The sequence below is a fragment of the Coffea arabica genome, chromosome 2c (assembly GCF_036785885.1).
Source record: "Coffea arabica cultivar ET-39 chromosome 2c, Coffea Arabica ET-39 HiFi, whole genome shotgun sequence".
NCBI lineage: Eukaryota > Viridiplantae > Streptophyta > Magnoliopsida > Gentianales > Rubiaceae > Coffea > Coffea arabica.
In genome coordinates, this window is record NC_092312.1 from 57,276,358 (window position 1) to 57,291,666 (window position 15,309).

Here is a 15,309-nt window from a genome sequence, read left to right on the forward strand (position 1 = left end):
CAATTTTTCAGAAGAAATCGTTTTAAAATTCTACTCATAACTAGCTCGAAATCTGGCAACAAAACGCAGCACATATCCTGGCTTCCAGTGAACCAGTGGAGCAGGACAGGTGACTTTAAAAGACTGCCACGGTTCACTCAGGTGGAACCAGGATGTGAATTTTACACCGTTGGAAAGCTGGAAGAGTCTAGCTTCTAATGGCGCTAACGGCACTCAATTTCGATGTCGGAGGGCAGAGTTATGATCGAAACAAAATGGCTGCCTGAGCCATACGGGAAAAATTTCCAGATTTTGCTGGTTTTTGGAATTCATCACCTTTGGTCAACCGAACCTCAATATCTTTCAATGAAACTTTACACACAACTCCAACAACACATAAACATCAAATACAAGCCGCTAAAACCTCAGAATTTCGCATGAAAAAGGTCGGTCTTGGCAGGGGCAGAATCGGAACTTTTTGCTTCAAGAGCTCAATGAAGTTTCTAGCAATAATGCACCTTTAATCTACTTCCTTAAGCACTAATTCAACAATAAAACCATCATCAAACATCATCACAGCCATCAACTCAAAGTGGGAGTTCATAGAGCCCACATTTAACAATTTCCAACAATAATAAGCTACCCATAAGCATAATCAAGCTCTTAAGTGTGAGTTGGCCTTCATTGAACAAGAATTGAAGAGTGGATCATGGTTACCTTACTTGCGTGCTAAAAGGTCAGATTTTGGTGTCCCAAAAGCCCCAAGAAAATCCGTGGATGTGCATCTGCTTCTTTGTCCAAGTGATTGTCCAAGTTGTCTTGAGCTTGTGTGGTGAATTTGGTGTGAATTGGAGCAAGAAAATGGTGGAGGAAAAATTGTGAAACTTGGAGTGTGAGAGAGAGTAGAGACCGGCGGTTATGGTGAGGGGAAAGGGAGGGAAAAATCTGAAATGGAAAGCTTCCTTGAGAAGCTTGAGTGTAGTACAACTTTTGTGCTCCCAAGTCAACCGTGAACAGTGTATCGCGCGCGCGTCTCGTGCCCGTTTCCTCTGAGGTTTGTTTTAACTGTGCACTAAACCTCTAATGCACATACATTCATGTAATTATTATTCACTCTTAATGACCTTAAAATAAGGTTCTAAAGTCCTTCAAATAAATCGCGTGCGTAAAACGCGTATTTCCCACTTATGCATGATAAGGTGAAATTTTTTTGAGAAATTCTTATAACGATGGCATTTCTAACTAATACATGGATATTTAGGCATAAAAATACCTATTTTAAGACTAGGGTATAAATCTCCCATTATTCGGGCTCATGAACTCTCAAGTCGGTTACTATTCCTGAGCCTACGGGCACTATTCACACTTAACAACTTTCCAGACTTGAATTGCGAACTAATTGCCTTAAAATTACTCATGAGCTATAATGCTATAGAATTAGGTCCAATAGGGCTAGAAAATAATATTCGAACTAATTAAATAACCTCAGAATGGGAATTTAAAAGAAATAAATTGCGAGTCCTCACATTCCTCATCTAATATTTCTCCAACTTAATTATACCTTTTTATAGCCTCTACATATACTACATTTCAACTTACGACTAATTCGCGCGTCGGTGCGCGAAAATTCAACTTAGGGCTTTGCCGAACGCGAACCGTCAATTAAATCTTAAAAATTCAAATAAATTGAAATGTAACTTTTGAATGATTGAAAACAATATTATTTAAATATAAATACATATTATTGGATAATTTTAATATTTTCAATAATATTTTGATTTAATTTTCCAGAGGATAATGAAATTTTTGAGGTCCTCACAAGTATTACCACCAGTATATATCTTGGATTTCGGGCCCGGTAAAGGGTTTGAATGGTGAACGAAAATTGGAATTAAGTGGTGCTCTATTGGACTTGTTATAATTCCATGGTTGACGGAGTGTTAATAGATTTTGAACAAGTGGCTACGGAACCTGCACCCGAGAGCAGACTGTATCTTTTTATCTGAAAATGTTGGATATCTAATAATTTGCTATTTGAAGTGTTATTGCTCATTTTTATGAACTCTTATGCTCGCTACTTTGATATTTCAAATTTTATACAATGGTCAACTCGCTACATGGGTTTGCATGATGTTTTAGAACCTCACTGAGGTTTGGCTCATCCTATTAGTTTTGTTTTCCTTACAGGTAATACGAGCATAGGCGTGAGGTTGGTACAGGTTGGTGTCATCTAGTTTTGACTTTTGTGATTGTACTTGCGCTAGTGCTCGATTAGGGTTAAATGTTATCTAGAATTTAAACCTTTTTTTATATTGGGGAATGTATGAATATTTGAGATAGAACTGGATATAAATGTGCATCCTAAGTTTGGGAACTGCTGTTTCATTTACTTTTGAAGTTGTAACCCATTTTAGTGAAGTGAGAGAGTGAGTCCTGGCGAGAGTTGGGCAGGCGGTCCGCTAAATCTTGGGATACGCCTTAGGGAGAAATAGAGTCGTCACACCAGTGTTGGACTAATCTATTTCTAAAAGTTCTTATTAGCGTTGGACTAGCAAGTAGGTGGAGCGAGAAGCTACAACTAATGTTGGATTAGTGTGGTGACGTCTTGCATTAATAATACTTAGTAAAACAAATAAGGCATACATTAAAACAAATAAACACATAAGAGCACGTAGCACGTAACACATAAGCATAATATCTACATGCAAAAATTTTAAGAAAAGCGGATAAATCATATAACACATAAGACACATAAACACAAAAAACCTACCTATTACAACGGGGAATCAAACTACAATCTAAAATGGGAAAATATAAGAAAATAAACCTATATATTCTATCTATTACAATAGGGGGACCTAATTACAATCTAAAGTGGGGAAAATATGATAAAATAAACATATTTATCCTATCTATTATATTAGTCTATCTAATTATGATTTTTTACAAAAATATTACCTATCTATTACATCTTGAGGTATTTAAACACCTCTCAAATAATTATAAAATTAACTAAACAAACAAAAGAAAATTTGAATGAACATTTGAATCAAATAAATAACAAAGCATATATAAAAATATATAAACACATAGGAGCACATAAGAGCACATAATTGACATTTAAATAATAATATGGGTACCTCGCTTTTGAAGTGGTAACTAAATGGAGTCAAATTGCCCTATTTACACTCAAAATGAACAAAAGAATCATGGCACCAACAAATAATAATAATAATGATAAAAAATACTAAGTTCACATTAATATGTCAAACATAAAGAAATTAAAGAATATCCAAATATCACAAGTTAAATATATTCAAAAGTAACATAATTAGCTATTAAAGAAAAGAAACAATTATAATAGAGAGAGTCGAAATTCACTAGGGACTGAATTGCAAAAATAAAAAAACTTTTGGGGTCAAAAATATATTTTTCAAAGTTTAGGGGTCAAAATTAAATACTCCCTCCGTCCCATTCATTTGGTTATGTTTGGAGAATCCAACTTTTTAAAAATAGTGGTTTAATTGTGATGTTTGTACTTCTATTTTCAATTTTACCCCCTCAAATTCAAATTCTAAATTTGAATATATGATTAAAAAGAAGGGTTATATTGAAAAGAGAATGTAAAAGTTGCTTTGACTTTTCTAATATGACAAAATGAATGGGACATCCCAAAATGGAAAGCATAACAAAATGAATGGGATGGAGGGAGTAAAAGATAAAGTTCAGGGACCAAAATGCAATTAATTTAAGGGTCTAAGTGAAAGAAAATTAAAATTTTCTAGGCCACAGTAAAACTACTCCAAAGATCAAGGGCTAAAGTGCAAATTCATTTTTCTGATTTTTGTAAGAAGTGTTTTGTATCATTTATTTTTATTTGCTTGGACCGAAACCATCCGGTCCAAAAGAAAAATGTGGGCTGTCTTAATAAAAAATAAACACAAGCCCAGATGAAAAAACTCCAAAAAAAATAAACTCTAACCCAATCGAATTTAAAGAAATTGGCCCATCAGAAAACCAAACATCAGCCCATTCATTTTTGTTTTCTTTCCTTTCTTGTCTTTGTTCTTTCTTCCCTCTTCTTCTCTCCCGAGAAGCTGAAGCTTACTTCCTGCTGGCGGTGCCACCGTCAGCTGCCGGCTGTCGGTGATTTCTCCGATCACAAAAAATTACCAAAATACACCCTCAACTCAATTTTTCTCATAAATTCCATTTTCGGAGTTATTTTTTACAAAAAAAAAAAAGAAAGAAAAGTGGTCAAATTTTCATAGTACAGCCACGGTTTTGCTTCCCCAAAATCACTCAAATCTCACCTAAACATTGTAAATTTTATATCAAAACACTACTTGTGATTTCTACAATCCAACCCTAACCTTAAACGAACAAAAAAATAACCTCATTTAATTCGACTTTTCATTTAAACATTTTCTCAAACACTTGTCATACATACACAAGAATCATTTCCTTTTTCTTAATCTAGTTTATGCCATGCTCAACATCACAATAAAAACAAAACCAGCAAGAGAAAAATACAAATTAACAACTAAACATGCTTATAATATAACTAATAAAAAAGGAAAAGCTGGAAAAGGAAAAAAAAAAGACAAAGAGAGATACCTCAATGAGAATTATAGTCTCTTAGCGAAAGTTTTTTATTCCAATCTCCAACAGCCTAACCGATAGCTGCCCCTCCTTTTTTTGTTGTGTGCGAGTGTGTAGAAAGAAAATAGAGGGAGACGAGTGTGAGTTGGGAGGGGGAAGAGTATTTTTTCTCTATCTTTTTTTTGTTGTTGGGAGTGAGTTGTTTTTGTAAGAGTGAGAGGAGAGAAAGCCGAGAGATGGGAGGTAAATTTTTTCTTCTGCGTGTTTTTTGTCTAGAGGAAATGTTGAGTGTTGAGAGAAAGAAAAATGAATGGCCGAGAGGGAGTATTGTTGAAGCCTTGTCTGCAATTAGGTTGGTCAAAATGATTGTTTTTTCACCAAATGACAAGAAAGACCTATGGAATAAAATAATGGGTTTTCCCAATGAAAAGAAAGATGCATGGAAATGGAGTGTAAAAATGGGTTAAAAGTTGTCTTGATAGGGAAAATGATTAAAATGTGTAAGTTTAGTCATGATTTGATTTTGATTTTTTTTCATAATTTTCTTTTCTTAAAATAAACCTATAAAAATGAGAAAAAAATACACATTAAAATGCAAGAAAATAAATTACTCATCAAATAGAAAATATTCAAGAAAACATTAAAATTTGATAAAATTTTAGTGTCTACCGCTTGCCCCTCTTTGTTTAGAATTTTGAAGAAACTTAAAACAAAAACGTAGACACCAAATTGTTTACCTGTTTCTTCTAATTGTACCTGAGTTGAAATAAGCAAGCCAACACTTTGTTGAAATTGCTGGATAAAATGATGCAATGGCATTACAAAACACATGACTAAACTCATGTGGAGTTGTCTACGTATCCCGCCATGGAAATCAAGTCAAACATAGTTCGAATACAAGTGAACCATAATGAAACAAGTGCATTGACCATCTGTGATTTTTGTAAAGTCAAAGAAGTTCGAGCTCTTAAAATTTCTAAACATGAAACATAAAATGAATAAGAAAGCACAATTGTTAATCAAAACAGTCAAGAAAAGTAAATTGTCATAATTAGAAAAAGATGCGTAGAGAGATGCGGTTATGCTCCAAGAAAGGGGATAGAAGAGTGTGCGGCGGACGCTGGGACTCACCAATAGAAAATTAAATTTGATCTGTCAAGAAGAAAGGTAGAAGAGTGCGCGGTGAACGTTGAGACTCACCAACAGTAAATTAAACATGATTTGTTAAGAAAGGAGGTAGAAAGGTGCGCGGTGGACGCTAAAACTCGCTAACTAGAAATTAAATTTGATTTGTCAAGAAGAAAAGTAAAAGGGTGTGCGATGGACGTTGAGACTCACCAACAGTAAATTAAACGCAATTGTCAAAAAGGGGGTAGAATGGTGCGCGGTGGACGCTAAGACTCGCTAATAGTAAATTAAATGCGATTTGTCCAAAAAAGGGAGTAGAAGGGTGCGCGACGGATGTTGAGACTCACCAACAATAAATTAAACATGATTTGTCAAGAAAAGGGGGTAGGATTAAACTCGAGCCCAAATAACTAGTGAAAGAAATGAAAATACAAGTTCTATATTATCAAACTGCAAGATCAAAATGCATGTTGCTCCAAAGGTAATAAACCAAGACAAACTTACTTGGTGGACTTACAATTTTCTTGATTTTTCGAACTTTAAAAGAAAAGGAATAATGATTTTTCTTTTCTTTCTTCGAAAATGTATAGTCGAGCTTGGAGCTCAATCCTTCTACCGTTTGCCTCAATGTGAATCATGTTTAACTAAACCAATATTGTGTCACATAATTTTACCTGCAAAAGGAAAAAAGGAAAAGGAACAACTGTGATGAAAACACTGCCACCACCATGAGATCCCTTTGCCTTGAGAACTGAGTAAACATGAGTTTCAATATCGACAAATTACTCCCTTAGATTTTGTCCACAAGCCCTTCAGAATCTTTGCAACTTTCTAATATCAAATATCCATACTTTATTATCATAAGACCTTCAATTTCATGACTCCTTTGGAATAAATTATAGGGGATTGTCTTTTGAATGAGACTTAATAAATGAGAAATATAAACTATTGAAAAATGTATTATTCATCATGCAATAATACTGATATGAAGTAAACAATGATACAGAATAAATTAATAAAATAGCAAATAGAATAGCAAAGCAAAATTGTTGGATTTATGAACATGGGTCCAAGGATCAAAAGTTGGATATATATTAGAGGACAGCCTTGGATGAAGAAAAATGCTCCATCTGACCTCTTCGACATCATCCATTTTGGAATTCATTGTCGGTAAAAGAACAACAGTATGAAAGAAACCCAAATCAACACAGTTACCAACTTTCAGACCTTAACATCTTGTTCTTCGTTCATGATACTCTTGTATTCCAAAACCCTATCTTAGCGTCCTTTTGGGTTTTCACTAAGGTTATCCCCACCCCTTTTTATCTTTTGTTTTGTTGTTTTTTTTTTGAATTTTTGTTGTTTTTTCTTTTTCTTTTCTTCTTTTTTTTTAAAGGTGCCCTTTCGGATTTTCACCTTAAGACATAGACAAGACAATTTTAACCCCAACTGTATCAATGCAATCATGTTTTGATAGTTAGTGGCATCAGTGAGACAATATTCTCTGACGTGTTTCAGAAAAGCTGTATTTACATCATTTACCCATTGATCAAGAAAATTTTTTCTCAAAGTACTGCAAAAGATGAAAGTCGGCAACTTTTGGCTCTTGTAATTAGAATCGGATGGAGTAGTAAAGGAAAGGTTAAGACTTGAAAGTGGATCATATGATGGGTTCGGAATAATTTGAAATAGCATTCTTTCAAAAAAACATGCTCCGGTATAGGGTTGGAAAGAAATAAAGTTTGCCCCAGTTTGATTCTAACCAAACTTCTCTATTTTTCTTTTCTTTGCTTTTTCTTTTCTTTTTTTTTTCTATTCTCTTCTTTCTCTCTTTTTTTTTCACAAATAAATAAAATTGCCTTAGTATGGTGTTAGTGATCTCGAGGGACTGTCAAGCAAAAAAGAAAGGTTGCTCTGAAAAGTCAAAAGGAAAAAATTAGGGGTAGGATATCGAAATGAAAAAAGGAGAGAAAGTCTGCCTTAAATCCGCCTCTTGCAGTAATTTTAAAGAAAATTTTTTTTATAATTAAATGAAAAACTTTTTGCGCATATTTGCATTGATTGGTTGCGAAAAAACTTGTCCGTCCATTTCCATAAGAATAAGCTCTCCTCTAGGTAGCACCTTCTTAACAATGAATGGTCCTTGCTATTTAGGCGCAAACTTTCCTTTAGTCTCCTCTTGCATTGGAAGAATTCGTTTTAAAATCTTATCTCCGACTTCAAACAAACGAAACTTAATTTTTTTGTTATAAGTATAAGCCATTCTTTGTTGATAACATTGATCATGACAGATGACATTCAACCTTTTTTCATCAATTAGAGACAATTGCTCATAACGTTTCCTGACCCATTCCGCTTCATCTATCTGAGCTTCTATCAGAATGCATAAGGAAGGAATTTCAACTTCTGCAAACAATACTGCTTCCATTCCACAAATAAGAGAGTAAGGAGTTGCTCCGGTAGAAGTCCTGATCGTAGTTCTATACGCCATCAATCCATAAGGCAGTTTCTCATGCCAATTTCGATGTGCTTCAGTCATCTTACGAATGATCTTTTTCAAATTCTTATTTACAGCTTCGACAGCTCCATTTATCTGAGATCTGTAAATGGCAAAATTTTGATACCTAACCTTAAACTGTTCACATAATCCATTCACCATATCATTGTTGAGGTTCTTGGCATTATCAGTGATCAATGTCTCCGGTACTCCAAAATGACAAATGATATTATTTTTCAAAAAATCTGACACCACTTTCTTAGTCACATGATTATAGGATGCGGCCTCAACCCATTTGGTGAAATATTTAATTGCCACTAGAATGAATCGATGCCTATTCGAAGCAGGAGGATCAATTGTTCCAATCACATCCATTCCCCAGATTGAACAAGGCCACGGAGCAGTCATGCTATGCAATTCTGTAGAAGGGGCATGCATAACATCACCAATATTTGATATTTGACATACTTCCTAACAAAATCTACACAGTCATGCTCCATAGTAAGTAAAAAATATCTTGTTTTCATGATTTTCTTAGCCAGTAGATGCCCATTCATGTGTGATTCACAAATGTCACTGTGCACTTCTTTCATCATATAGTCAGTTTCCTCTTCATCGATGCATCTCAAAAGACCCAAATCAGATGTTCTCTTGTATAACACTTCTCCATTCAAGAAGAATCTTGATGACATTCTGTGTAGGAAACCTTTTGCAATAGAATCAGCGTCAGGAGAATAGGATCCTATTTTAATGAATTCCTTCATATTAATGTACCAAGGACAACCATTAGCAACCCTTTCTATAACTAGACAACGCGTTGGCTTATCTTGAAGTTGGATCTGTATAGGCTCAATTACTAGGTCATTCGGATGTTGAATCATCGAAGACAGATGGCTAAAGCATTAGTGAAAGCATTGCGAGTGCGAGGAATGTCTGAGTTCCAAATTCCTGAACTTACTAGCCAAATTATTAAGCAAGCTATAATGTGCAACATAATTTTTGAATCCCGTGTTACCCATTGTTTAAGTGTTTGATACACAAGTAAATTGAAATCATTGAATGCTATCAGGTTCTGGATCTCTATGTCCAATGCCATTTTCAATCAAAAAATACAAGATTTATACTCAGTCATATTGTTAGTACAAGGAAACTGTAATTTAGCAGTAGCAGGATAGTGTTTCTCCTCATGCGACACCAAAATTGCTCCAATTCCAACTCCAAAATAATTTGATGCACCATTGAAAAATAATCTCGATCTAGGATATTACTCACTCATGTCCTCAACTGCTCCAATGAACAGAATTTCTTCATTAGGAAAGTAGGTTTGCAATGGTTGGTAATCATCTTCTCTTGGATTTCTGCCAAATGATCTGCTATGACTTGTCCCTTGACTGCCTTTTGTGTTGTGAAGACAATGTTGAATTCAAAAAGGATCATTTGCCACTTAGCCATACGTCCCGTGGGTATCGACTTTTTCAAAAGGTATTTTAGAGAATCAAAACGAGAAATCAGGTAAGTGGTATGACCAAGCAAATAATCTCTCAGTTTCTGAGTTGTCCAGGCTAAAGCACAACAACTTGTCTCAAAAAAAGAATAGTTAACGTCATATGCTATAAATTTTTTACTCAAATAGTAGATGACATGTTCCTTCCTCCCAGATTCGTTGTGCTACCCCAGAATGCATCCAACAGCTTTACCAAGAACAGACAAATACATAATCAAAGGTCTTCCTAACTGCGGTGACACTAAGATCGGAGGATTTAACAAGTAATTCTTGATCTTATCAAAAGCTTGCTGACAGTCTTTATTCCAATCCATTGGCGCATTTTTTTTCAACAATTTGAACAAAGGTTTAGAAGTGGAGGTTAACTGTGCAATGAATCGGCCAATGAAATTGATCTTTCCAAGAAAACTCTTCACATCTTTCTAAGTTTTTGGAATAGACATATCTCGAATTATTCTAATTTTCGCAAAATCTATCTTTATATCCTTTCTACTAATAATAAATCCCAATAACTTACAAGTCGAAGCTTCAAAAGCACATTTCGCAGGGTTCAACTTCAAATTATACCTTCTCAACCTTTCAAACAACTTCTTCAAATCAACCAAATAGTCCTCTACCTTCTTCGATTTAATTATGATATCATCCATGTAAACCTCCATCGCTTATGGATCATGTCATGGAACAAGGTTGTCATAGCCCTCTGATAAATAGCTTCAGCATTCTTTAACCCAAAAGACATCATTCGATAATAAAAGGTTCCCCATGGGGTAATAAAAAAAGTTTTCTCTCTATCTTCTTCTGCCATTAAGATTTGATAATACCCAACAAAATAATCACCAGAAGATTCAATCTCGTGTCTAGCAGTATTATCCAAAAGAATATGAATATTTGGCAAAGGAAAATCATCTTTCGGACTGACCTTATTCAAATCTCTATAATCAACACATACTCGCACCTCCCCAAATTTCTTAAACACTGGCATAGGATTCAAGAGCCAGATGGGATAATGAGATACCACAATAATCTTGGCATTGAGTTGCTTCACAATTTGTTCCTTTATCTTGAGACCTATTTCTGGTTTGAATTTACATGGCTTCTATTTTACAGGCAAAAAATTTGGATCAGTCGGCAACTTATGAACCATTATGTCTGTAGAGATCCCTGGCATATCATCATATGACCATGCAAACATATCTTGAATAATTTTAAGAATTCGATCATTTCCTCCTTCTGTTTCTTATTCCAATGAATACTGATTTTAACTTCTTTAACCTCCGTCTTAGTGCCAATATTGATGATTTCTATTTCTTCTAAGTTTGGTATAAGTTTCTCTTCATACTGTTTCAAATCCCTTGAAATAAATTCAAATTCTTCCTCAATATCGCTTTCGTTTTGAATTTCAGATTGCACGATTTCAAGTTCATGAGCGATATCGAGATTGCAACCATTGAATTCCAAAATGGTGACATTCGAAGGGTCAAAAGATTTTATTTACAGCCATCTGAAAATAGAATAGAACATATGTAATAAATAAATAGAAAATAGTTTAAAATGTATGAGAAGTCTTCCATTCCATTGAATTCAAAATGCATCGAAACTTCACAAAATGATAAATACACAGACATGATTACTATTTAAAGACACATTCAACCCAAACCTTTGTTTCCTTTTCAGCAATTTTCTTGAATAAAACAAGTTATATTAACTAAAATGGGAATAAATGTTCAAAAAATGAAAGTAATTTCTTTTAACAAAAGATTCAGACTACCGCCCTATCTGAATATGAATCTAGACGAAAAAACAATCTCCTTAAATTTACTGAAATTTCTTTTGAGAGGGAAGATAATCAACAGTCCAATTTTGGATAGCTCCTTCGATAATTAACAAAAATTCTAAATTCTTTGATGGCTCCTCCCCACAAATAGCATCGACAAATAATTGAGATAAGTCCACTTCAATCTCTTCAACAGGATCCTCCTTTTTTGACAGAATCACCTCTAACGGGAGAGAAAAGATGTGATATAGCAGTGGGACATATAAGATAGTTTGTTTATCCTCCTTTTCTGCTTGTTTTCGAACTTGCATTACTCTTCTATCCTTAGTAGTTGGATAAAATTCCAATCTAAATGTATCCTTTTGCGTCAGGATCTCTATTGGCTCCAAAATTTCTTGCAATTCCCACCCAAGGTCTTTACCTATTTCATATCCGCCTCGGATCATCTCTTTAGCCATCATGATACTAGCCTCTGACAAATTTGATTTAGTCAGCGACTTATTTCTGGATACCCATCCCACAGAGACGATATCAGCAATATAATGAGATGAAATTGGAGTCCTTTTCCTATCTTCATCTGTGAATTTTGCATCAACGATCATGGTACAGTCATCTTCAGCAAACATAGTAATGAACTGATCATTCATAATAAATCTCAACATTTGATGCAGAGAATATGTCACTGAATTGAAAGCATGTATCCAAGGTCTTCCAAACAAAATATTGTAAACATTGGAGAAGTCCATGACTTGGCAAGTAACTTGAAATTGAGCAGGGTCAATCTCCAATACCAGATCCGTTTCACCCATAGATTCCCTCCTTGAACCATCGAATCCTCTAACCACAGTTGCAGATGGGAGAAGTTTGATGTCAAGAAATCCAAACATAGTGAGAGTGTTCCATGGACAAATATTCAACACTGACCTATTATCCACTAATACCCTCGGCAATAGCTTTCCATTGCAGCGTATTGATATATATAAGGCTCTATTATGCCCAATCCCTTCTGCAGTTAGATCGTCATCGAAAAAAGCGATATGATTAGCAGCAAGCATATTCCCCACAATGTTAGAAAATTTATCCATAGGAATCTCTTTAGACACTTGAGACTCATTCAAGATTTTGGGTAATGCTTCTGTGAGAACCCTCACTTTAAAATGCAATTCTCCTAAACTATATGTCTTGTCCTAAGATTTAAACCACTTATAATATGCCCCTTGCATTGCATTCTACATGTATTATAACAATTCCCTTGCATTGCATTTCATTTCTTTTACTTGAATGGAAACATTTTCTTTGAGTTAGTTTTAGTTTATTTCACCACTTACATTTTTACCAAATATTATTTTATTGTGGTTGGGACTTTATATGAGAGTTTAGAGATGTTAAATAGATATTGGGACATTTGGAAGGGTTGGAACATCATTAGTCAAAGGATTACGAGAAGTTATGAACAGGAAGTGAGCTATGTGGCAAAACCCTAGCCAAGTATTTTGTTTGACCAAAGATTAGAAGATAATTAAAATTAGCCTTAGCCATTTTTTTCCTCCTTATGGCCGGCCCTCTTGAAGCTTAGAGAGGAAGAGAGAAACTCCAATTTTCCTTACTTTCTAACCCTAGTAGATCAAGAGCAAAAATCAAAAGAGAAAGATCTTGAGTTAGTTGAGAAACTTTCCTCCAACCCTAGTGCTTGTTTCAAGCTTGAAGCTTTCTTTTGGATGGATTGATTTGGTGGTTCAAGCTTCTTATAAGAGAGGTAAATAATTTTTAAATGATAGTTTTATGGTGTTATATCATGTACTTTAAATTTTAATGGCAAACTACAACTTGTTTTGGTTAAGATTTGGGGTTAATCTCTTGAATTAAACAAGTAGTGGTTGAGTTAATTAGTATGCCTACTATGTGTTTGATGAAATGTTTGAACTTTGTTCATGATTGTTTATGAAGTATTAACATGTTTTAGACCTCTTTTGAGTTAGATTTAACACTTGATATGTTGTTTAAGTGAAAATCATGAGAGGATGAAGGTTAGATAAATATGTGAACTTGTGGACTGTTTTCTTTTTCCTTGGCTGACTGGTATTGGAAGGAGGGGTTTCCCCTTGATTTTTTTGGTTTATTTTTACCTTAATCATGCCTAAGAAACTTGGCTAGACATTGGTTAAACTCATGTGTGAGTTGGAATGAAATTTAAGCAAGTAAAGTGATTGGTTGTACCACTAGTGGACTGTTTTAGTTGCTCTTGATGACTAGACTGCTATGGTCATTCTTAATCATGTTGATGTATTTCATTTTGAACTCCAATGGTACTAGGTGACCTAAATCCCTATATATGAACATTAGAGGACTGTTTTGGGTGAATTTGAACCAAAACGAATGAAGATAGCACCAAGAACTAAAGTAGTTTTGCTTGAGGTTAGGGCTGATCCAGAGTTGGAAAATCAGTCGAATTTTCTGAGCTACTGGTACTGATAAGAGATGAAATAGAGTATGAATTTGATATCATTGGAAAGCCCTTCGAGTCTAATTTCCAACGCCACCAACGGCACCTAATTCTGACCTTTCTACAGTGAGATATGACCGTTTTCCCAAGATTGCGCAAGCGTGACCGTTTTCCCGCGAAGAACATTTTTAACTTGAATGAAACTTTTCTTTTGGCCAACTTTCTTGCACTTGTTAAACTTATTTTCTCATGAAATTTTACTGTATTTTGGGTCTAACTTGCATGGTGAATTTAGTAGATTTAACCACTCACTTGGTCACCTAATGAGCTCACTTTTGGGTTAGAATTGAACCTAGTTTGTTAATGATTTCACTCGTTGCCCTAGGATTGGAAAACGGTGGTGAACGTAACCAAGGAACTTGACGTTTGAACTCTACATTGCTTGACAGGTGAGTATTTCAGGTACATGAAAATATTTTCGTGGAATGTCTCCTTGCTTAAATATCATGCTTACTTGGTTAAAGTAATTGCTCTTGAATTGATAACCTTTGCAAATTCTTTCTCTGCCACCAGAGATGGCGGCCTGCATGCCCCTTCCTTTTCCTTTTTATTTTTTTTGTGTGTGCGGTGTTGCCACTGCAACGTCTAGCCAAGACAGAGTGGCTGCCGCTGCTTTTCCCTTTCCCTTCTTCTTCTTCTTTTTTTTTTTTTTTTAAAACAGATTCAATCACTCTATAATCTCAGGATTAAAATCAACCCCCCTATTTCTATTAACCCAAATACGAATCTTATCAAAACATACATATCTACACCTATATAGCAACAATACATCTCCATAAAATTACTAGAACAATTAATACAACTACTAAAACTTAAAAGAGAGGTTTTCTTGCGTGAACTTGAGACTTATAGGTTTAGGTGCCTAGTTGTCAGATCGATTTCCGGTGTTGTCTGCTTCTCCTTCTCTCCTCTCTGACGGCTCTTGCTCTAGGGAGGCAGACGATGAAAGGTAGGGAATAGGTTTTTTTTTTTTATGATTATGCTAATTCCCTAATAACCACCTACTAGTAGGTAGTTTAAATAGGAATTTTAACTGTTATAAACTTTTATCCTATCTTATCTCATCCTATCTCTTAATTAACCTTTTAACCTAACTTGCAATTATTTTTGCTTTTACCATAATAAATTACCATTTAATTAAATTGGGCAAGATAAAATGAGCTTGAAAATCGTGGGTTTTACATTCTACCCCCCTTACTAAAAGTTTCGCATGTCTTCTTCTAACTCCTACATTGCCTCTCGTGGTGTATGGGTCGTCTATTGCACCTTCACATAGGGCATGGTCCTTCTTCTTGGAACTTATTCCCTATGATCCATGATTC

General features: G+C 34.8%; 1 protein-coding gene across 1 annotated transcript; it reads right to left on the reverse strand.

The window, feature by feature from the left end:
- Positions 1 to 7,855: 7,855 nt before the first annotated feature.
- On the reverse strand, positions 7,856 to 10,369 carry LOC113724417 (uncharacterized). The gene is made up of 3 exons (XM_027247325.1): positions 10,278 to 10,369; positions 8,791 to 8,899; positions 7,856 to 8,677 (listed from the first exon to the last, which is right to left on the reverse strand). Exons 1-3 carry the CDS (start codon positions 10,367 to 10,369, stop codon positions 7,856 to 7,858), a joined length of 1,023 nt encoding a protein of 340 aa, XP_027103126.1.
- Between the last annotated feature and the right edge of the window lie 4,940 nt (positions 10,370 to 15,309).